The 25,739-nt window shown below is 37.9% G+C and overlaps 1 protein-coding gene across 1 annotated transcript in view; it reads right to left on the bottom strand.

The window, feature by feature from the left end:
• Positions 1-1,801: 1,801 nt before the first annotated feature.
• Positions 1,802-25,739, bottom strand: part of sv2a (synaptic vesicle glycoprotein 2A) — a 34,079-nt gene continuing 10,141 nt past the window's right edge. The window contains exons 2-12 of the mRNA XM_053326783.1: positions 22,119-22,299; positions 19,596-19,747; positions 18,127-18,260; positions 16,689-16,778; positions 15,524-15,631; positions 14,145-14,233; positions 12,540-12,704; positions 12,198-12,331; positions 3,801-4,007; positions 2,687-2,846; positions 1,802-1,985 (exon numbers count right to left, since the gene is read on the bottom strand). Coding sequence (XP_053182758.1) covers positions 1,802-1,985; positions 2,687-2,846; positions 3,801-4,007; positions 12,198-12,331; positions 12,540-12,704; positions 14,145-14,233; positions 15,524-15,631; positions 16,689-16,778; positions 18,127-18,260; positions 19,596-19,747; positions 22,119-22,299 — 1,604 coding nt within the window. The remainder of the gene's footprint in view (positions 1,986-2,686; positions 2,847-3,800; positions 4,008-12,197; positions 12,332-12,539; positions 12,705-14,144; positions 14,234-15,523; positions 15,632-16,688; positions 16,779-18,126; positions 18,261-19,595; positions 19,748-22,118; positions 22,300-25,739) is intronic.

The following is a 25,739-nucleotide window of genomic DNA, read 5'->3' as shown; positions in this document are numbered from 1 at the left end:
CTCTGGGTGCAGTATATTCCAACCACTTGAATAACTACTCTACTGATTTTGTGCTCTAATTTTCTGGACTTTCTTGAACCCAGAGCAAAATCCCAGTTAACATGAGACAGCTACCCCACATCCATTAATAAAATAGAATTTGCCAAATGTGAAATGGTAAAAGATGAAAAAAAAAAACCCAAAACAAAACAGATATTCAATATTGCACAGAGGTTCAATATTGCACTAAGAAGCACACTCACATTAATATAAACATTCAGTTCACACAATTAGATTATAGTTTATCTGCCATCTCTTACACACTTAACACAATTTGTGTCTGCACTAAAAACATCAAAAATAAAAATGAAGCCTTTTTGTTTCACTTTTTTTCTCCTTGTGATTACCTCTTTTTCTTTCACGTGTTATGTAAGTTAATAAAGGAATATTTTTTAAATTTGAACCCATCCTGTAGAGTGTGCTCTAAGAAGAGTGTGGTAAGATTCATCTGCTGTAAGCAACAGCATAATAAATGCATTGTGCTGTCTTTTGTGGGGTAGGGTAGGAAATATCCAAACATTACAGCAACTTAAACCAGACTGACTGATAAAAGGAAATGCAACATGTCCAAAATGCTGTTTACATGTTATACTCTCAATTTTCATAAATTTACATACATACTTTTTGACATGCATAACACCCTCCAAAACACAATTATAAGAGACAAACATACTGTAAGTCTGGGAGGAGAGGTACTAAAAAGGCATTTCTTACAAAGGGATATACAGTATGATTGAAAAATGATGATTGAGTGTGAGCTTCTAGACATTTTCGTCAAGTCAAGAAAATGTTAGGGACATTCACACTGGCAAGTGGTTGTGCTTTAAATGTACATTTGAACAAATAGCTTAATTGTCGTGATGAAATGGCAATCATGACAGCACAAAATCTTCACTTGGCATGGGAAACTGAATGATCTCATGACTGGTCAGAGGTGATCAGAAACAATGTTTTTAAAGGGAAAAGGGGCTTGTTTGATCGCCTTGTCACATTCTAACAATAAGAAAAACAAACCTGGAATGTTTCTATAATCTATAAAATGGCAGTTAATCTGTACACCAACACAAGACCTCAGGAGATACATAATGAGGATAGGTCTTTGTTAAAGAAAAAGCCAAGAGAGTTGTGTCTTGGTTTTACCCCGCAGAGTCAAAAATGCTTCAAATCAAGGCATAAAATGTTGCATTTTTGATCTATGTCCAACAACGGTAAAGTAGCTACTCAAAACTTGAGAGGTGAGTTGAATTTGCTCAGAAGAATGAAGGTGACTACAGATAACTCTGCAACAATGGCTAGTGGTCATTTCTATGAGTCTATTTGCATGGCTCACCATCAAGAGCCCCCATCCCCTGACCTCCAACCCCAGGTGTATGTACAGATATTAGGGGTAACACATCTAAATGTACTATTATATTCCAGGGAAATCAAGTTTCACACCCTCACTGAACATGTTAACATTATGTTTGCCTCACATTTTCCTTGAGACCAATTCTGAGCAATCATCAATAATTTGTCCAAATCAGCCAATCATGGTTCATCACAGCTCCACCATCATGGAGAGATACCTATCAGATAATGACCAATACCAAATATTTACAGCTCAGCAGATCTGTGTGGATCTTCTGCACTGTGTTATGTGCACAAACTTGATTCTGTTATTGTGTGGAAGGGGTTAGAGGGTAGAATAAGGAGGGCTCTTGAGCTGTTCGTTCACAGTGTGGCGAAAACTCTTCTGCCCCCCTGGAAAGTTGTTGGCGCCACATTATTGCAGCACCTGGCCCCGGGTTTCTGGTAGTTTGAGGGCCAAAAAACTGCCTGCCGCCAATGCCCCCGAGGCAAAGAGGATGGGTACAGCCTTGGTGATACCAACGAAGGAGGTGAAAATACTTATGCCTAACACTGCTGCTAATTTACAGAGGGCGTTGAGGAAGCCAAATGCCGTAGTTCTGAGGAAAGAGAGGGCACAGACAAACAGTACAGAGTTAGTTTGTTGTCTGTTGCTTGATTGTGTTTTAATTAGGAATAAAATAACCAAATGAGAAAAGAAATTGAGTAATATAGCAACAACAATACATTAATCTTTCACTTTGTACATGAAGTACAGTCATCTTACTGAGACAGTATGGTGAGAAATTTCTCTATTTTTACACCATACACTGTATACAGTATATATGTAACATATTATCTTTATATACAGTCCATGGTTTATACACTGTACCATAGTGGAACTCCATACAACCACAAGGTGGAGCTACATCCTCTTAAATGAAAAGTCTCAAAAGCATTTCTCTTGAATACAGCAGGACAACATAAACAATGATGATACTTGAGAATTATGTTCCTCGCAAATAGTGATATTTTATTTTGTATTAAGCTCCATTTTAATGAATAAATCAAAGTAGGGTTTACATGCGCTGCCATTCAGGCAAAAGCACATCCTGCTCAAACCATTAGATGGCAACAAGGCAGCTAAATGCTGTACATCACAAGCACTACCAATGAGTTCCCTCCACAATGTCATGCATCCACATAAGCCGACCAATCATGATGGAGCAACATTTATGACATAATTTAACACATCACTCAGCACCATTGACCCTGCCTTCACAGTGTCAAGGAGATTTCGGGGCATGCCTGATTTGCCTACCTCTTGTCAGATGGGTAGAGCTCAACGGTCAGCACATCCAGGGCATTCCAGGAGGCGATGCTGATTCCCCCAAACAGGCAGAGCAGAGCAATCATGGCTGACTCGCTGTTGCCAAAGGACAGGAAGAAACAGCTGATGCAAGAAATCACACTGGAGCCCGCTGGAGATAAGACAAGGGGAGAAAAAGGGTAAATATGAGAAAAGAGTGACGTATGAAGAAAGGAAGGAAATCCTGCATAATTTGACTGTAATGTAATTATACCAGATTTTACAAGCTCAAGTGTCATAAACATGGTTCCCTTAGTGCTCTTTCTGTCCAAAAATATATGTGCACCTGGACCAATGACAAAACGTACATATCAAAGTATTAACTTAACTAAAGGTGAATTTGATTTACTTTTATAGATTATGGTGACATCATCTACTATGACCCTCTACTCTGAAACCTCATGTACGTACTGTATGTAACGTGTAATGTCATGTAACTCTGCAATTAGATTTGCAACTGACACTTCCCTGTACTTTCTCTGTGTAAGAATAGAGCATAGTTGAGTTATAGTCTTCTCAACTGATTTGACTAAAGTTTGAGTTGAGTTTTTGACTCAAATGGCTTGAGTCTATCTCATCACATAGACTAAGAAACAGTCAACACAGAATCCACCACAGGGCTGCCACTGATAGAGAAGCACTCTTATTCATACCTGCAGAAAATATGTTAACATGTAAGCTATATGTCGTTGGATAAAAGGATGTCATTAATTGGAAAACATCAACAGAGGCAGCCACTGATGTATCCTGCATCCTTTTTTTCAAACGTTTTCAGTGCAGTAGTAAGAAAGTATGCACAAATCTCTCAGAGTTGGACGGTAAAAGTTCTGACCTATACTGGCAGAAACTAAGAAGCTGAGATGAGTAAGATCTTTTGACCAACCAAAGGTAAAAGAAACACTTTTGCCACGCATTACTTTAGAAATAAAATGGACAAAAGCTATTACTGACCACTAATGCCTATTAGTGATGCTGATGTACAAACTTTACTCCCAATCTTATTTTTCTTTCAATACACATGGTGCTGAATATTATGCATGTCTCCTTGCTGCCTAGAGTATATTACCAAGCATCCTCAGCCGTCCAATCTTGTCCATAAGCAGCGCAGAAACAATGTTGCCTGGCAGCACAGCCAAGGTGCCCAGGAAGCTGACAAAGTAGACCATGTAGGCATTATTATCATCACTGACGTCACTGAGCAGGCAGCCTTCTTTGTTGTGCAGGAAAGTGCTGTTGATAAGCTTGCAGTTGACCAGCCTGTATTTGAAGAGATCTGGAGAGAAGGGAGGGAGTGGGAGAACAGAAGGTGGTGAGAAAGGAGGCAGAAAAGAAGCAGGGTTAGAGAGGAAAAGGGGTTGACTAGTAAATGACCAGGCCTAGTTTTACATCAAATCACCCCACATTACTTAAGGCACGGGCAGCCACTCCTGATTAGACACACCAGAAGGTATATAAAACTCCACCTTCTAAGTTAATTAGTCAATTTCCCTCCAAATCACTGTTGTGTGAACAAAGAAATAAAGAAAGAAAGTTTAACGGATGACTTTTCACCCTTAAATTTATGTATTCTGTTTGTTAATATTCCATGGATATGTTTGAATATTTCAGTAGTAAGAGTAAGAGTGGGTAAATGCACACCAAATTCTTTGTAAGGTGCTGGTGCTAATAGCAGAATTCAGACAGGATGATTAGGAAAAAGTACCTGACACGCAGCTCCATTTTTAGTTCTGTTAATCACCAACATTTCGACAAAGTCACAGCTTTGTTGAAGCACTGTTGAAACTAAAAATGGGTTCTCATGTTGTAATTTTTACCATATATTTAAAAAAAAATCATCCACCATCCATCATCCATGCAATCATTCATTTTTTATTTAAAGTTGTATTTTTTTGGAGAGTCCTTTTGGATTCTGTGCTTAAATGTGCACCCACCTTCAATGTTACATGAGCCAATGCCATCACCATCTACAAAGTTTTTTTTAGTGAGGATTAATCCGCTATTGGACACTTGTAACTCAGGCAATGAGTGGTAATTGAAAAACTTGAACTTGAATGCCCAGATTTTCTGTAATATGAATGAATGAATGCCTTTATTGTCATTGCATGTTCACGTACAACAAAATTTGCTGTATAATATAACATCAGTAAACTCTACTCCTGGGCAGTGTTTTCAATTGTTGTGACTTTACCCTTATTTCATACACTTAAGAGGAAGAACATTATACCTTTTACTCTACTACCTTCATCTGAGAACAGCTAAGTCTGACTAGCTGTTATTTATAAAAGTCAGGTTGTATGTTTTAATTAGTGTATAATGACCTGAAAATAAGGCTCATTGGGGTTTTTTGTTAGCTTAACTGCCACCACGTTTCTACAGTAGCCCAGAATGGACAAACCAAACACTGACTGTAGGCTGCTTTAACGGCAGCTTAACATCAGTAAAGCAGACAAGTAGCGTGTATAATTGTAGATGACAGGGGACATGTAGGGAAATGTTTACCTATCCTTGTTTCTGCCAGGACATCGCAACCATTCCCTTTTTTATACTCACAATTATTGACAGCTATGTCTTTCCGAATGATGAATATAGAGGAAAAACTATACAAACATAATTATAATTAAACATTTTAATTTAGAATTGTTATATTACATATTATATTTACATTATATTATCATTTACATTATATCATTATTTACATTATATTCACATTATATTATTTTTTACATTATATTCACATTATATTATTTTTTACATTATATTCACATTATATTATTTTTTACATTATATTTACATGAAATTTACAATGAAACAACTCTCCCTAATCAGGTGGTGGTAAGGCACCAGTTTCTTCCACCACCCATTCATAATATTGCCAAAATCTTTCTCTTGCCCTCAACAGAAAAGGTAGGATTCCCAATCTGGGAATGGTAAATTCATCCTCTCGGAATAAGTTGGCGATTCTTACTAGGACTGAGTATAAAGCAAGGTACATTCTTCTCATCGCCATGTTGAAAAACTGTACTGCTCGTGCCACGGGTGAAAAGGACATGACTCTTCTCCTGGTCATGCCAAAAAAACGTCCAATTCTTTCTCGTGTCTCGGGAAAAAGGGACACGATTTTTCTTCTGGCCACATTGAAAAAACCTTCAATTCCTGCTCGTGCCACGGGCAAAAAGGACATGACTCTTCTCCTGGTCATGTCAAAAAAACTTCCAATTCTTTCTCGTGTCTCGGGAAAAAGGGACACGATGTTTCTTCTGGCCACACTGAAAAAACCTTCAATCCCTGCTCGTGCCACAGGCGAAAAGGAAACAATTCGTCTTCTGGCAACGTTGAAAAAACCTTCAAGCCCTGCCCGTGCCCTGGGCAAAAGGGACGCAATGGTAGTTCTGGTCATGTTAGTAAAAGTGTTGATCCCTGCTTGGGCCCTGGGGACAACAGCTCCAAACCCTGCTCGGGCTCTGATATGGGCAGCTGCAATCATTGCTCTGGTTTGAACTCTGACTCTTGCATGAGCAATGGCAAAAAATATCATAACCCCTTCTCTGGTCCTGTTTAAAAATCCTTGGTCCATGTAAGGAAAGTGTCCTCTGGTGATGGAAGTTTGAGCTGCATTGTTTGCTGTGGAAACAACCTCCAATCTGCCAGCATCTTGTGGCATCTCTAGGTCCAGTGATGTATCATCCCTGATTACTTCATTTGCAGGGCAGAGACAGTAAAATAGGTAGAATGAGAGACCAGGAAGTGGAAGAATATCTCGTCCTGTATCTCTCAGTTGGACAACAGACTGGCTGGAACTCTCCAAACTCAGGCTTTGGACATTGCTAGGTTGTATGAGGTCAGTCTTGGATGAATTGGGGTTAGGGTTAGGGTTAGCTTGTTTGCTACCTTGTGTAAGGTTAGTCGTGGATGTATTAGGACTATTAGGGTTAGGGTTAACTTGTTTGTTATCTTGTGTAAGGTTAGCCCGCGATGAATTGGGGCCGTCAAGCACCAGATGAGGTCTTAAGATGTGACAAACAGGCTTTGCGACCCACATGCGAGCTCCAAACATTGACATGTTGACAATATTTCTTCTTTCTCTTATGCAAATACGGCTGGAAAGTTTTCTAAAATTCACCAAAAAGGTTGTAAATTAGTCAATGGATTTCTCTGAGTATCCTTGAATTTACATTAAACTGGGAGTGGAGCCTATATGAAGTGGAACCATTGTGACGTCATAGTGCTTTAATTCGCAATGCCTACTTACGTCATCGTAACATCATTATAATATGAAAGCCATTGTGACGTCATAGTGCTTTAATTCGCAATGCCTAGTTACGTCATCGTAACATCATTATAATATGAATGATGTTACGTATGATGTTACGTAATACTGTCATAGTGTTAATTCTACAGCAATACAATGTGTTGAGTTAAATTAGTTATGTGTTATAATTACACAAGATTCACACAAGATACCACGGCGTTCACTTTAAGTTATATCTCCCGCATGTGCGTCTCCCCTTTCGTTACTGTTCTCCACGGGAGAGGTAAGCGTCTTTTCTGTTGTGTGTGTCAACTGATTTGTGTAGGGGCTGGAGTGTTTCGAGCTAATTGACCGGAGGATTTTGTCACTAATTCTGTTGTCAGAATAAACGTAGGTTGCCTCCAAAGACATCCTTGGTCTGAGTCTGCATCTTAACGCACACAACAGTTACATTAATATGACACTGCCTATGTTATAGTTTAGTTTTTTTCTGTCTGTGCCAAAAAATTTGGCTCATCCCACATTAGAGTCCATACGGATAGATCAGCACCATGGACAGCGGCAGCCAGGAGCTGCAATTTAATTTCCTGTTTCACATGTAAATTGTATTGAATCCAATTCGTAATGTATTACTTATTTTATTTCTTACGTGTCTATGTTTTGTATGCCATAGACATGAGATGCGTGTGTGTATGTACCTTTGAAATGTATTCGATTTACACTCTTTGCTGCTAGAAACGAAAACACCAAAATGATGAACAAAGCGCATTTAAAGGTCAGGAAAATACGGGCATGTATGATAACACAGCCGCTTACCCTCCCAACTCTTTACCTGAATGAAACGTTGGTTAAACCACATTTTTAGGCCGTTAACCTATAAACGTGGCGTTTATATCAAACAAATTTAAAAAAGGTCAGAATATGTTCTCCCTTAAATGGACGCAGTGCGATATTCATTCGACTTTGTAAGGACACTTTTCAGCACTTAACACAAACTTAATTTCTTTAAATTCTAAGGTAAATTTGTACAAAATGTATTAAGAGACTTTTACATGTTATTCTCATTTGTTAATTCTGTCTTCTCCTCTCCATGCCTTTCTCACAAACTTAGGTCAAGTACAAGAAGAAAATGCAATCTGAGGTAAGAAGAGGACACAGCAGTCCCCCCCCCCCCCCCAAACAAAATAAAATCCCCCCAATTTTGAAAAATGTCAGGCCCTGTAAATAAACGAGTAATAAATAAATGCATTATTATTCTTTTATTGCTGCAATCATGCTCCTTTTCCCATTGTTTAGCTTCATTGGTCAGACAGTCAAAGCCCAAAACCCTGCCAGCCTCCTGGTGGATCACACTTTAAAGTCTGTGGTTGGGGGTTTCTTGCTTGCGTGGTTGCAAGGAATAAAAGTAAAAAAATATATTTAAAAGGAGAAATTAAATAAAAACAGGTGTAAAATACCATACACCCAAACAAATAAATGCATAAACTCATTAATAACATTAAATATTAATATTATAATATGATATTATGTAATATAGCCTATGCAGCAGCTCTTCTGCACTTAATACTTTACACTGGTTGAAGCAACGTTATGGACAGGAGACTCCCATTAACGGACTGGAGGTCTTCATTTAGTGAACATCTAATTATAATTCTTCATCAGCAGATGGTACAGGTGATGGCATACTGTAGATGATTGGAGGTGGATGATGTGAGGGTGTGTGGTTTATCATCTAAGGACGCACAATTGGAAAAATAAATTAGCCGGCTTGATAGTGTGCATTAATCGGAAGAAGGGAGGAAACCATGGCAACAACAAACTTGAGTTCCGCTCTCAGTCTTTCTAACACAGCCGACCCCAATTATCTGACAAGAGAATTATCTATCACTCAGAAAGACTGCCTGGGGTGTCCTCAGCCTCTGAATGACTGGACGTGTATAGGTCATGTCCTTGACCTTCACAGTAGCTGAACGCACTCAGCTGTCTGGCCCTGAGAAGGTCTCAGTCACTGTGCCCACAGGCCAGAGTGCACGTGGAAGTCATGAATTGATAACAAGGACAACCTGACCCACAGTGAGTTCCTTGCCATCAGATCTGATGACTGTAGGCTTGGCATGTAATGCTGGATGAATGAAGCCTAGAAGTTATCTGCCAGCACCTGGCTATGCCTCGTTTCCCCAGCAGGTCTTCGTTGTCATACAAGGTTTGGAGGAGAGAAGAATCTCGACGACCCATCAGTAGCATGTTGGGTGTTATGGGGTCCAAATCTGCTACATGTGCTGATACATATCCCAGAGGTTTAACATTTAAGATGCCTTCCACTTCGACGAGGAGAGTCTGCAAGATGGGTTCAGGGACTGACTGCTCTCTTAGGATGACTCTTAGTGCTGTTTTTACTGACTTCACCTCTCGTTCAAATGTTCCTCCGAAATGTGGAACAGCTGGTTGGTTGAACCAGAAATGTATTTTCTGTTCTTCTAACTGCTTCTGCAACTGGGGGGGCATTACCTAGATAGCCTCCTTGAGCTCACGACATCCTCCAGTGAAATTTGTTCCATTGTCGCAGAGTAGCTCGAACTGTTTGCCTCTGTGAGCCACAAGAAGACGTATGGAGAGTAAGAAGGCATCAGAGTCAAGGCTTTCCAGGAGGTCTAAGTGCAGGCATCTTGTTATCATGCTCAATATAATCTGCAGTAAACGTGTGTATTAATATAATCTTGCAATAATTACTCTCAATTTAATTGAATAAAATGTGAATAATAGCTCTCGGATCAGTACAGTACAGATCAACAGGATGTCACACCTGTGTAGCTCACCTGCATTCATCATGTGGTTTATTCCCATCATGCTGCACTGTAATAATAATAATAAAGGTGCACCATGGCAACTATCCAGCAGCCTAAAGTCCTGAACAGGGAGCTCAAAGAGAGATTAAGCCATAAGAAGTTTAATTCATATTTTAATGAAGAACTCCTGGCCAGCAGTGATAGCAGCTACGATGTGCAAAAGACTGCAAACACCTAACAAAGCAAAAAGGAAGCTTTGGCTGTGTGGACACAGCTGCTGAATCTATAGTGGACAAGTGTCCTTGTTTCCCTAAAGACAAAGATACATTTATTATCAGCTTTCTGTGCATGTAACACCTTTTATGGGAAAAATCAATTGTATAGTTTGAGATGAGACACAGCTGTGCAATTTTAAAGCTGGGGAAGGAAAAAAAGGTTGCTAGGAGACGTTGCAGCTCTGCAATGCTGCTTTTGGTGTGGTGCCAGTCAGTCAGTCAGTCAGTCAGTCAGTCAGTGAGTGGAGGGGGGAAAAAGAAAGTAATTGCACCATTTTGACAAACAGTTGGAACAAAATGTTCCTGCTGTTTTTTACCCGTCAAAAGAAGGAAAGAAAAGGTTGGATAATACACTGTCCACTAAAGCTGAATATTATATGATGCAGGGGTAGATTATAATAGATTTTATAGGTGATAAACTGGTAATTATACGCTGACTGAAAATTCAACAGACTCCACTGATTTTCTGTGCAATATTAGAACTTCATGTATACTACTAATTTCAACTCGACTGTACAATATACATACAATATACATATATATTTCCTTTCACTTTAATCTGTGCAATAACAATATCATCTCTGGTATATTACCATTCAATACCAATATTACTCTTGTAAACAATGTAAATAATGTCAGGATTATTTTATTATAAGGGTCAGTGACAAATAAGTGTTGGCAAAATGAGCAATTCAAAAATATCTTTAAAAATAGTTTTAAAAGCAGCATCAGGTTTGTTAAAATGTACTTTTTACATTTTTGTTGGTTTTATGTCATTTGAAATGACACTTGCACCATTTTTTAACACCAAAAGTAAGACTGAATGCTGAAAATGTCAAATGGTGTAACCATAAAATAATGATAAATATTAAATATTGTATCCACTTACAGTGTATTTAAGTGTACTTACACAAATAATTAATTCATTTCAAAACATCAAATGAAAGTAGTGTAGTGGAGTATTTCTACATTTAAATTTTAAATCATTTCGTCAATATTGAGCATAACATATCCTAAAAACAATCATTGAGTGAATTATATTTATTCCACATTTTAGTTCACATTTATTTTTCTGTATACGGTCAAATTTTTATGAAAACAACAATTAAAAATATAAATTGTACAACAATTGACACTGGGTTACATCTGGTACGTCATTGACCCATATTTCTTTTTACTATTATTGTTCTTATTGCTTTTCTTATTGCTGCTCTTCTATTTATTGTCCACTTGCTGCTGTGATAATGCAAATGTCCCCATTGTGGGACTAATAAAGGAACATTGCATTTGTGGACAGCAAACACATGTGAGTGAAACTGTACAAACAGCTACTTAAAAGGAAGTTATTTATACAGAGATTTGTGAAAGTTCTATAAATAGCACGGAGAGGACAGAGAGAGGGAGAGAGAGAAATATGAGCCTGAGGCACCTATACACAGCTTACAACACATTTTAAATAGATTTTATTCCCTTTTTTTTTAGGAATTGCTCAAATCTCAAGTGAATTGTTCATTTTAAGAGCAAAACACATAAAGTGAGACTTTTCTTATGACGCTCTCTAGACATTGTTCTCTTACTTCATGACCTTTCCCTGCAGGAGACTGGAGGGCAGAGACGCCGGTCGGATTTAATCTTTTAGTAGGTCAGCCAGTCTTTACTGCTCCCTGACTTCCACTGTTGGTTCTCGGTTTCTTTTTCTGCACCATGCAGCATCTCACAGCATATCGTCCACTCATTCCTCAATAAAAAATAAACATTTCTCAGTTCCAATTTGTGTGTTATCCCCTTTTTTATTCCTGCTCGAGCTGTGTTGTAACAATACTTGTTATAATTTGTTGCCTTTCTATCTTGTTTTAGTCCTTAAAATGACATGAATCATTTCAGGAAGCTGCTTGGCCCACCACTTGAAATCAGATTTTTAGTAAGCACAGAGCAACTTTTCATTTTCAGAAGATGAATGTGAAACATACATCATTGTGCACAGTGAAGCTGAAAAAACATTAGAAAACTAATAGAAAAACATATTTTTGAGTGGAGGGGGACTATAACTGTGTATGTGTGTGTGTGTGTGTGTGTGTGTGTGTGTGTGTGTGTGTGTAGGTGTGTATGTGTGTGTGTGTGTGTGTGTGTGTGCGTGCGTGTGTGTTTCCTACCTGTGTTGTAGAAGAGGGTGGCGATGAAGGTGCAGTTCTTGAAGAAGGTGTTGCTGGAGGTAATGTCTTCAAAGTAACACTCCTCAAACAACGAGTCCTCAAACACCATAGACCTCATTCTCAGGTTCATAAACCTGGAAGCAATTAGGCGAGAGAAGGGAGGGAATTAAAGAATGGAGGCAAAGAGACAATGAGTGTGGTAGGGAGAGTAGAGGGAGAAAGAAGGATATTGCAAAGAGATAGAGAGACATGCCTGTTAGGATGTTTATTATTACATTAATGCTTCAATTTGAACAACTCATTCACCAAAGAAACACTAACAAGCAAATGAGGCTAACTCACTTGTCGTTGAAGTACTCTCCCTGGCGGTGGACCTGGTTTTCCAGGGTGAAGTTAAAGGTGACATGTTCTACTTTTTCCTTAACGAAAACCTTGGTGCGTGAGGAGTACTCCTGTTTCTGCAGGTACTTGATCATGTCGGGGAACCACACTGTCAGGCCATAGTAGCTGAAAAAGGAGGAGGAGGAGAGAAGAAGACAAATCTAACAGGTCTGCTGAGAAAAGTGACACATGAGCAGTGTTGCATTATTATATGTCTCAGCAATGTTTTTTTTCATTTAAAGAGGTTTTAAAAGGTCTGAAAACATTTGTTCTTAAAAATGTGAAGATGCCCTGTTATACTCTTTAGTTTTACAAATGTTTGCAGCCAAGGAATTCAAGATTATTGTGCTCTCATAAAAATATTTGGTAAATCTAATTAATGAAAATAATTTTATGTTTTTGCTTTAGTTACTTTAATTATTGTATGATACTGAAATTGTTCTTAAACTGTACCCAAAGGAAGAGTTAAACATTTTGACTTAAATAAAAAGATCGATAGAGCTCTCATACACTAGCTATGGTGACTTCATTTAAGGCAAAAATTGTGTGGTAGACGCTCACATCTGGAGTAAGAAAGTAGGCGCCAGACCAAATAACAAAAATCAGTGAAAGCAGGGAAAAGGTCCACACACCCTGCAGCTCCCAATGCAGGTACATCTAATAGGATATCACGAGTGACGTTTCCAGCTTACTGCTCCTCTTCAGACATGATATCCTATTAAATTTATCTGCATTGGGAGCTGCAGGGTGCAGACTTTTTTTGACTTTCACGACTTAGCTTAAGGCTACATGAAGCAGCAGTTAGCTTAGATTAGCACAAAGACTGAAAAACATGGAAAAAGCTAGTTTACCTTTTTGTCTAATGTCAACAAAATCTGCTCTGACGCTCACTAACTAACACATTATATAACATTTGATTAGTTGGTCCACAAACCAAAGGGTAAAAGTGGTAATTTTACATTTTACAGAGGGTTATGAAACTGGCTCAGAATGGTTGCTAGGCAATGAGTTGAGGCTCCATTATGTTCCAGCCAATAGCTAGTAGCTGTTTCTCACTGTTTCAAGTCTTTATGCTAAGCTGATGGTAGTAGTTTCATCAAGTACTTCTATTTTTGACATGTTAAATATGTTTTGCTGATCATACTTATGTAAAATTTAACTGATATTTCTATAACGGAGAATTATTAGCTACTTTTAATCGAGGAAAGGATGTGAATTCTCTAAAACTTTTATCTTCATCTTTTGTGCTTCTGCTTTTCTGTTGTTTATTTTATTCTGACCAAAAAAGAAGAAAAAGACATTTTTGTGAACACACATTAATAAAGGCTGTTCACAGTCAGCAGGTATGACCCTAATATGTGCAGCCTGGCCGTGTCATTTTTGGCGGGAGATTATAGACCACTTTTGAGCATTTCCTCTGCATTCAGGCCGCCCACTGCTAGCTGAGTGCTGTGATCATCATAAAAGGCCTTCGCTGACTGATTGCATGAATAAGTGGCGTTGTGTAAGTCAAATTATGAGCCAGAAAAATCTGCAGTAGTGCAATGCTCTTCACCCTTATCTCACCTGAAGGACATAGAGAACCAAACAGCCATCATCATGTAGGTGGTGCGGCGGTACTCAGGGGAGAAAACAGCCTGGAAATTACTCCACACCTGGAGGAACACACATACACAGGAATACAGGGGAAAACATGGACAGAAAATAATAAATACAAACTGTAGAACCAGATAAAAAGTCAACAAACACCGGTCTTCTCTCCACTGGCTGCAAGAAATAAACATCATAACCCAGAATCCCTTTGTTAGGCAGGGGTAAATAAACTGAGGCGGATTCAGCGACGCTCAAACTGAGAGACAAATCTCATGTCTTGTACCTGAATACACAGACAAAGAGAGCTGAGCTGTGCAGAGCGGAGCAACATTTCATCTGAGCTCTGACTGATGTTTGTGTTCTCCTTATTAAAAACAAATACACCTCTTGCCTGTCTGCAGTATATTACATCTTAGTTACTATTGATTATAATAAAACACACACATCCCTCAATAAGATATCAATTTCTGATGGTGAAAATAAAATAAAGAGGGTAATTATCCTCCAGTATTATAATATCACACATTGCTTGTTTATTTTTTGGCAAGCTCTTAACCCTTTCACGCATAGTGGTCACTATAGTGGACAGCTATTCAAACAGCTGTTCTCTTAAATATATATATATATATACACACATATATACATATATTTATATATATATATATATGTGTATGTATATGTATGTATATATATATATATATATATATATATATATATATATATATTTAAGAGAACAGCTGTTTGAATAGCTGTCCACTATGCGTGAAAGGGTTAACACATGGGTTTTGATGGCATAGTTGCAATTAAGCCACCACAGTTGTTAGTGAGTCATTCCATACACTACTATCATCACACTTCATCTGCAGTCATTTTTGTGGTTTTAAATCAGTTGATTTATGTTATTGTCATGTAATGTAATTTGATGAATGAGAAAAGTTCTTTTTTTTCCATGCTTAAAGAGAAATAAGAACATTTGAGGAAAAACTCCTGCCTCGCTTATCATGATTGAATGAAACTGTTAATTGGCTTTATTCTGTTGTTTTCATTATTTTTGTTGATTTTTTTGATTTTTTTGGCCTCTTTAAATTGTCTTACATGTACTCCTACCCAAATTTTATTCCAGCATTTATCATGTTTTACTCACAGGACTATTTTCTAGCAACTTCTAACTGAATTTGTTATAAAGTTATTAAGACCTCCAGTAATTGTATAACCATTCATTAAGCTGTAGAGTACAGTTTTTAACAACTGAAATCAATGACTTAGGTCTATTTCTGATTCTAATTCTTCTTTCTATCATACACAGATTATTTATTTGTCGTAATCTGTCCTCAGTGTGCCGCATTCGTCACCTGATGGAAAAGTGCAGCGAGCTTCTGCCTCCATTTCGCATGCCAGGGGCTGTTGTCGCTCATGTTCACCAGTTCATCCATCTGCTTCACTGTTTTGATCGTCGTCACCTGGAAAGAACAACACACTCATTAAATATTTAGATTCAACTGCTGCACTTAATGATTGTGTGTATTCCTCTAAGCGGTGTTTAGTGGAAACCTTTTCACAATATTTATTGATATAAAGCAAATTGTGGACAACCGTGCAAAAGGAAGGAAGTTGTGTTCAATATTTAAATGTCTCTCTTCCACTTTGCTGTAGTTTCTGAAGTCTCTATTTTCTTAGTTTGGTGTCAGATTGACTGACGTTTTGATTCAATTCACCATCTAGTTTTGCACAGGTTGACGCAGCAACCTGGAGCTCTCCCTACAGAGACTCACTGTATACTTGAAATGACAATAAAGATTCAATATATGTATATGTTTATATATATATATATATATGTATATGTGTATGTGTGTGTATATATATAAAAAAGTATAATAAAAAAAAGTTAGATGAGTTTAGTTGGCAAGTACTAACTCAAAATTATTAGTTCTTGTAAATTAATAACTATTATGAACCCAAATATAAACCACCACTTACAAATGAAATCATATTTTTCTGTTTTTACTTATAATTCGTACCAAATTGCACCACCCTCTCTTTCAAATGTCATAATAAGGAAATTACTATAAAATTAAAGGAACTAAACTACACAAATGTATCAATTGAGTTGTTTTTCATCATTGCTGAATATGCAAAGTGTTGCTTTGAAATATTGCTTATTCAAAGTAGAATTCATTTCTCTTTCATATTATTAACATTTATGTAGGAATAAAAACACCATTAACTGTATGATATATTCAACATGGCCAGTAATACTCATTGATTTTACTCATTAATATATTAAGAAGAAGTTATAAAGTCATTTAATGCCAGCATATTTAAGTATTAATATCAACTCTATTGCTTGAAGCATTAAAAGGTTATAGTAGTTTCAAGAAAATCTCTTAATATGCAAATGTATGCAGCACCAAGCTCAAAACCTGCTGCTCTGTAATAAGCCTGCAGACAAAAGATGCCCACCCACCATGATGATGTCATTTCCTGCTTAGATTTGAGACAACCTTGAGTGAGACTTACAGAAAAGACCCTCTCTGGGTAACCCTTGGCCCTCATGTTGGTGTCATGGACCTGCTTCAGGATCATCCATGCCTCATCATGTTTCCCGTTCTGGAGAAGAAAAACAGAATCATTATATTTCCCGAATACATATTAATGAGCACTCACTACATTGTAGACATATGTTGTTAAAAAAAAAAAAAAAAAAAAAAAAGGAAGGAAGTTGTGTTCAATATTTAAATGTCTCTCTTCCACTTTGCTGTATTTTCTGAAGTCTCTATTTTCTTGGTTTGGTGTCAGATTGAGTGACGTTTTGATTCAATCATTAATTAAACAGCTTGATGTGAGAAAGTGCACTGGCTGTTGACTGCTGCCCCCCCCCCCCCCCCTGCTGCGATTTAAGACAAGTGTGACTGGATGTGACAACACAGCAAAACACTTTGAAATGAATTTCCTCAACTGTTTCATCTACTGAAATTCTGCCAATTAGGTACAATTTCATCAAGCTTATAGTCGAGGGGAAATCAAGATGTGACAACCTCAGGCCTTTTGGTCAACACCTTTTTTTACCAGCAATTTCCTTCTTCACATGTGTATAGTTTGTGTATAGTTTCACTGGAGCATACAGTATGTGGTGTAAGTGTAAGTGCTCCAGGCTTAAGGCCATGTCAGCCAGAGTGGTTGAAGAAGCGGAGACTCTTACTCATTCAGAAAGTGCACTTGTGGTGATTTGACGCTATATAAATAATTCACTCCTTCTGCACAGATTGGTCTGTTTTATGTTTTTGTATAATGTTTAATTTTAATTCTATGAATGATATCTCACTCTACCATATGCTTATTCTTGTGGATATAGTTAGAATGACAAATAAAAACAGAGAGTAGGGAAGGAGGATTAAAGTCTTACTTTACATAACTTTTGTCATGGGTAAGTGTGGTTATTTGGCAAGTAAACAGAAATATTGTAGGAAAAAGTAACCTATGTTCACTTGATGTGTATTGTGACTAATTACACATTGTATTTGGACTGCAAATCACTTGCATAGACTGAATGTCCACATATACAAGCTGTAAAAGACTCCTTCATGCATTAAACATTTCAAAAACGTTTAAAATTTAAATAATTTAAAAACTATTGAGCAGTGTTTTATCATTTTAACTTTACAGTCCAGCTTTACTCCAGCTTGTACTGTATAATATTTCATGTATTTTACCTTGCAAATGGAGCTATTTAACCTGCCCAAAGATTGATATATGTACATATTTATTTATTTATTCATTCAAAATATTCTGGAAAAGTGTGTAAGCAGCACAACTGTCTGCAGCAAAGCATCTTCCACTTTGTGTGAGTGCACCGATGCTTTACGTTCTCATGGCTGTTTATGCATTCAAGAAGTCAAAACGCATTCGAGAAATATTTCTACAAGGTCTGAGTGTGGCGAAGGCTGACAAGGCTGACCTCCAGGTAGAAGCGGGGGCTCTCAGGCATGGTGGTGAGGGCAGAGATGGCCGCCACAGCAGGGAAGGCACACACCAACACAAAGACACGCCAGCTGTGGAACTGGTAGGCCGAGCCCATCTGGAAACTCCAGCCTACATGAGGAGAGAGAGAGAGGAGGTGTCAGAGCAGACGGCAGCTGCAACACTCAAATTCTGTGTGTCAAGGAGCTTCCTCTATTGATACTGTAATGCTCGGATTGCATCCACGTCCTTGAAGTGCAGTGATTAAGAACTGTATCGCAGTTATTTGTCTCACATGCTCTTTTCTTTTTTTAAATCAATGTGTGATTGTTTTTTGCATGATATATATTTTTTATCACTTTGCACTTGTGCAAAGGTGAATATCTATGAGGTTGAAATGAATTGAGTTGAACTTTATGCATTAAAATCCTGACCAGGTGCTTCACACAAAAAGAAAGTGATGAACTTGCACTCCACTGATAATACATTTAAACTCACTTAACCTCAGCTGGTCTTTGTCATGGCATACTGTACTGAAAATAACACTGAAGTATATCTCAGACTCAGAACTCAGCCGTGATCTCAGTCATTTGTCATGCTGACTCAAATTTGAGAATATAAACATTAAGTAAACACATCATAGTCACACTTTTATTTTAGATGAGATATGTCTGGAAGAAACACAGTAAGTGGACCAAGATAAAGAATGTAATTTTAATGTCTTCATGAGTTTTAAATATATTTATAGACATTATAAATACAGCATGATGACCGCTATGTTACACTGCGCTTTCAATGTATTATGAGCTATTGCAGACAACCCTTTATATATCTCCTTACTGAGTGTTATAAACAATTGCTTAAGTATTTACATATATACTTCTTATGAATTCTAAACAGGGCAGGTTAAAGTGAAATGTCATCTGATCTGTAATAAAACTAAGGTGTTCTTGACCTTCCCAGACAAGATAATTGTGATGAAGATGTGGACACAGAGATCCTAAATTTGAGACCACAGTAAGTGTACCACCGACTCTAAATCAATGAAAGTGTTGCAGGATCGTGCACGAACAGAAGCTCATTACACAGCTATTCTTATCTTTGTGCAGGTGTAATTTGATGACAACAGTACGGCAGAAATGTTCTCAACTTTTTTTATTTTTTCCCTGAAGTTACACTCTTGTATTACTATGAAAACATTCAGACTGGTATTGTCAGAGATTTCTCAAGCAAAGCAAGAGCTGCAATTTACTTGAAATGTTGTTGTGCTCAACTTTATTCAGGTAGCTGCAAGTGACTGAAGGAAACTAATACTCTAAACTAATGCACTGAAATGGCCTCAACCATAACATCTTCACATTTTGTAAAGAAAAATAAGACTCATGCTGAGCTGTTCTGCTAACTGACTATTGCCAAAGATAACGATTTCCTGACTGAATGATCTCACTGCCTGTTTGTTTTTCTCACCATAGTGTGGGATGATGGCCCAGGCCATGGCGGAGGCGTAGATACCACCGATCATCCAGAACATGCAGAGCCAGCTCAGATGCTCTCCTCGCTTCTCCTGGGCCAGGAACTCAGAGTAGTAGGAGAACACGATGGGGATGGAGCCGCCGATGCTACGGAGAGAGGAAGACAGTGATGAATAAAGGGAAAGAGAATTAAAAAAAGAGCATGAGGAGGGTTGGCAGGTGAGATAAGAGGGTGGAAAGGTGGAAAACTGTGGTAATTTGAAATGGTGGCAACAATGAAAAGAAAAGGAATTAAGCAATGTTATGAAGAAAAAGAGGAGAGAAATGGTTGTGTGAAAATGCAGCGGGAGAATGTGAGTTATGGGAGACATTATTTTGCAGCTTATATTTAATTAAGAAGGAAATATAAAGTCTGAAAAGTCACCAGTAATGGCCCAACTGACTATAATCAATACTGATTATAGTCTGCAGAGCACCATCTTTATAACCTCTGTGCATCAAAACAATTTACAATGTGATGCTGATACTGCTGCCGAGAGCATATTTAGACTCAGAGCTCTGCAGTCACACAACAACACTGATTGCTTAAGTAAATTACACTAGTTTGGAAAATGTTAATGTTCACCACAATGCAGAATAAATAGGCCACCAAGCACATTTCACATGGTTTATAAACTGCAGAGGACAGAGAGAGACGCAGAGAGGAAAGAATATCGCTGTTTGATTGTTGATGTGTCTTCTTAAATCTGAGAATCTTAATTCAAACTGTTCATTTACATAATGTACAGTGCGTCTGTTAAAAAAATTGCCAGATTACACTGTCATTGTACTCACATTAAAGCCACTATCTGAAGAATTTAAATATTTCTGCCTTTGATGCCCTCAGTAGCGTTATCACCCAGATTAAAAGACATGCTAACAGCTCTGAGGCTGCATGTACAGTCAGAAAAGTGGTGCTTTGAGCCATATTTATATTTATATATGTATCTGTATGAGGGCATTTTTATACATGTATGTATATATGTATGTATATTTCTGCATACATGTAAGTCAATATGCCATATCAAATAGACACAGTTTAGATTTTAGGCTGTATTTTTCTAGTGCATGGACCAAATATGATGTCACCCATGTCATTTATTGGATACTCCCCTTTCCTCCCTGCCTATCTGGGACAACGATTGGCCTGAAGTCACATGACCATGTACCCAACCCATCTTGGTGCATTACCCATTGGCTGATGCATATCTGGATGCGCATTATTGGTTATGTTTTGTATATAGTTTTACCTTTTTGAATTTTTTTCTGTTTTTTAAATACCCTATATAAATGCTGCTTTAAATGTGTTTTATGATGACCCTGATGAAGGCCACAAGCTGAAACACATTGGTCGGTTAATAATGTTCTCCTATACTACAAGTGTTGCTGGAGATTTCACTTTTTTTCCTTCTCTGCACACCTTGGAAGTAGGTGAAGTTGTGCCAGAAACCTCCATCCGGTTTCTACAGCTATGAAAAGTCACATACATGGTACATGAATGCCAAATCTAACACCAATCCATCCAATAGTTAAGATATTTCATTCAAGCTCAAAACTGCCATGGTGACATTAGAGGAGAAGTCGGTGAATGCCCAAAAGTAACTAGTATTCATTGTTTAGTAGTTGTACATTTCATTGAAATTCAGTGTCACATCTATCCAATATTTATTGAGATTTCTGTCTGGACTGACATTTGCACTGCTAGGAATGCTGTCATGGTTTAAAAAAACTGCACCAATAAATATCTGTAGAAGATAGTAGATATCTTATATTGTGCTTTGTTATTGGTGATCTGTTTTCTCATTTCTTTGCATAACTGATGAAGCAAAGACAACATGATGTTATATCAAAATATAACATGCAAGCTAATATTTAACATCTGAAACAGCTAAAACCTGGTGACCATCATGGTTTGAAGTCAGGTCCTGACAGTCAGAGTAGAGGGCTGCCATTTCACTGACATTTTGTTATTGCCATCAGCATTTAACAACACACACTGAATTCCACTGATAGCCTTAAGGGACCAGAATGCAAGGAAACCACAAATCATTAATTTCAAATGTGGAGTTTGACCACAATCAGATTCACTCCACGAACTACAGTAGCTACATTTGTACTGTATATGCCTTCACATCCATCTTTAATCAAAGAACAGCTCATCAGTTATTCTGTGAAGGTCGCTGACTCAAGTGTATGATGTAAGACAAAGCTGTTTGAAAGAAATAGGCACACCTAAAAAGCACATTGCAGCACTTCATTGCAAAATAGCTCCTGAAATGCATTAAAATCAGACATCCAAGTACTGTATCTGAGGAGGGTATTTTTCTTTTTTACATTAATTCAAGCACTGCATCTTTAACCGTCCCCTGATGTGTGGCATTGCTCTGCTTGTCAAGTGAACTGATCTATCACAGCGGTCGTGACTGCCTCATTTCCTGGCCCGACTTGCTCTGCCTGTGTGATTCATCTGTCTCCTTACCCCACACCAGAGAGCAGGCGGCAGAAGAGGAAAGAGCTGTAGCCCTGGACGAAGGACGAGAAGAAGGCAAACACGCTGTTGATAGAGAGGGAGATGAGGAGTGTTTGCCGTCGGCCAATCCGGTCGGCCAGGCCGCCCCACACGAACGCCCCGACCATCATCCCCAGGTACACGATCAGACCTGGAGAGAGGAAGGAGGAAAGAGGGAAGAGTTGGTTGAATGAAAGACAAGAGAATGATGGCAGGATAATGTGATGGGAAGAGATAATGAAGAGGGTAAGAGAGCAAGAGGGCATGATAATTGAGTATTATTCATCAGTAAACTCATTGATATTACTTCCAGCACTCACTTCCAATCTCATTAGATTCCCAGTGCCCAGTAAATCAGCTAATTTGGCAACGTTACTGGACTGCAGAAATATTTAGCATAAAGCACAAACCAGACAGAGAGAGCAAAATCATCTGAACCGTATAATATCACAGCAGAGGAGGGGTAGGGTCCCATTTTCATACTACTACTAATTATTATACTAACTATACAGTACAATAACTATAAGATATCCATTTATTTACAGAGCAGTTTTCAAATCAAACTAACAAGATGCTTCACACAGGATACCAGGATTATAAAACAATACTGAGGGGGCAGGTGTGCAGGGATCAGGTGATGGGGGAATGGCAGGAAGGCAGGCATGAATTATAGTGGATAAATACAGTGTTACAATGGAGTAACTAGTTATATGTAATAGGGTTATGGAGTTTAATTACAAAATAAATGTAATCTGTTACAGTTACTGAGAAAAAAGTGTGTCATTAAATTACAGTTACTTATGAAAATGTTAATGATTACAAAAGAAGTTACATCTGAAGTCAGACCTTTAAGATCTTGCTCAGGAGGGTTTTTTTCTTCATTTTTTAAATATTTAACATGTTACTTAATACATATATTACTGTTTTTAATTCTTTGAAATCACATTTTTTAAAAATATTTTTTAAATAAATATTGATATGGGCTTACATGGTGTCACAGTGCCAATTAAGCTCATGCCAGACTTTTTTCATAAAATATCTTTATTTTATATTCCAAAATCTACATGAACTAATGAATACATTTTAAAATTAAATCTTGCTTTATAAGAAATGATCTCCCTTATATATCATGTCATGAAAAACACCTGAACTTAGATGTTGGTGCTTAATGTGTACATACTTACCCTAACAGCTGAAAACATTAGTTAGAACATTAGAAAAGTAATCATAAAGTAATCAAATGCAATAATTTACATAGTAGTTACATTACTTATTACATTTTAAATCGGGTAACTGAAATCCTTAACCTATTATATTTCCAAAGTAACCTTCCCAACCCTGTATATATATGTGCGTGTGTGCGCGTGTGTGTGCGTGTGTGTGCGTGTGCATGTGTGTGTGTGTGTGCATGTGTGTGTGTAGGATAAATCTGTGACAGATATAGACTGTCTCTGCTGTGTCAGAAACTCAGTGGCATGTAGCAGACAGGCTGTTAACAGAAACAAACAGCACCTTTATCATCCTGGTCTTGTGATTTGAGGCGCTAACATGACTCACATCTAACATGCTATCCAAGCTAGCCTCTCTGTGTCTCTCTAGCTTTCTCTGTCCCTGTGCAGCACTGATGATGCTCCCACACACACACACAGACACACACACACACACACACACTCACACACACACACACACACACACACACACACACACACACACACACACACACACACACACACACACACACACACACACACACACACACACACACACACACACACAAGTTGCTCGTTTGCAATTGCTGCCTTATTGACTTCCTGTCAGCAGTCTTCTCACCCCTGAGCCTGCAGTGACACAAGTTAATGTTGGGATCACTCTGAATGAAAAAGGCCAGCGTTCAGTGCCGGCTCCTGACATCTTTGTTTAAATATTATCTGTAAATATGTCATCATCAGTTTCCTGGAACTAAGATAGGAACATCACATCATATACTATATATGTTATATATTGTGTTTATTAAACACGGGCACATTTAACTCAGTGTGTGCAGCATGAACCCAACAGCTTTGTCAAATATTCCATCCTGATCGGACACTCAAGATATCAATTTTGTTGATTATAAATCTATTTTACTGACATCTTGTGCCAATCAGTCACTTCTACCTCATTACCACAAACAAACACAAGACTAATCTAATTGACAAAACAATCTCAACTCAAGGTCCACTTCTTCCAGAGATATTTGTTATAAGTCAGGAATGAACCATCAAGCTAAATGTTAAAAGCCAACATGGATGACATGATGTCCTACAAGTGCATAAAAATAATGGTTTGAAGATCACTTTCATGACCGTACATAGTCTGGCTCCACTTTGCATTTCTGAACTCCTCACACCCCATTATGCACCAAGATACCTCAGATATGAAAATCAGATGTTCTTACTAGGGCTGTCAGCGTTAACGCGTTAATCACGATTAGATTAATGCAATCCATAACTCGTTATTTTTTTTTAAATCACATTTTAATGTTGCAAGCCTTTTTGTCCCTTCTACTCCCCCGTAGACAGCTCCTCTAGCTGTAGCGCTATGCTTTGAAGTGGCCTCCTGCAGTAAACCTACCGCGCTGATGGAAAGTAAGAGAGCTACTGGACTTTTGAACGGCTTGTTTAACTTTAAAACACTTCCAGACGCTTCAGTTGACAAGTCAAAAGTAAAACGCAACCTGTGTCAAACGGAGTTTAACTACCACCGGAGTACGTGGAGTTTGAGTTACCACCTCCACGCTAAACACCCAGGTGCAGCCAAGCCAGCCTCAGCTCCACCAAAGGACCATTTTGGAGTGTGGGAGTCGCAGCAGAGCCGTGATTGATTCCCAGTTAAGACACTCTGGTAAGAAATGCTTTACATTATGGGCTTAAAACTGCCTTCAAATGTAAAATAACAGGATTTTAAACATGCAATTCAAAATGCGATTAATCGCGATTAACTATGGGAATTCTGCGATTAATCACGATTACAAAATGTATCGTTTTACAGTCCTAGTTCTTACATGTACCAAGGTCAAGGCTTAAAACCAAAGGATACCATGCTTTTACTGTTGTTGCCCCAATGCTATGGAACAAACTCTCAGTCAGTGCTTCATTTTAAAAAGCTTTTAAAGACCCACTTGTACAGACAGGCATTTTTATAATATTGTATAATTGCTGCTTTTTGTCATTGTTTGATTTATTATTTCATATTTAATCTATTTATGCTTGATTTTGTTTTTTATTGTATTTTTGTGTTGGTGATTCTGTTAATATTGTATTGTGTGAAGCACCTTGTCCCTTCGGTTTTGAAAAAGTGCTACAGAAATAAAGTTTATTCTTATCTACAGTTTTCTTTGACAGCTGAGCAAACTCTCTCTGTTGATGGAGATGGTTGAAAACATCGGACACGGTTGAAAGTTACTGAAAAAGTGAATAATGAGACACCTTCTGTTCCCGAGGAATTGTCGATCTTGAGGCTGAACAGAACTTTTAGTCAAATCCTCTAAGTGTTTATTGTTTGACTGATGATTAGAAGTTGATTGATATTTGATTTTATGTCAGGTTTACT

Source organism: Scomber japonicus, chromosome 10, assembly GCF_027409825.1.
Source record: "Scomber japonicus isolate fScoJap1 chromosome 10, fScoJap1.pri, whole genome shotgun sequence".
In the NCBI taxonomy this organism is placed as follows: Eukaryota; Metazoa; Chordata; class Actinopteri; order Scombriformes; family Scombridae; genus Scomber; species Scomber japonicus.
Note: the sequence above shows the minus strand (reverse complement) of the source record. Positions and strands in the feature narration are given on the sequence as shown.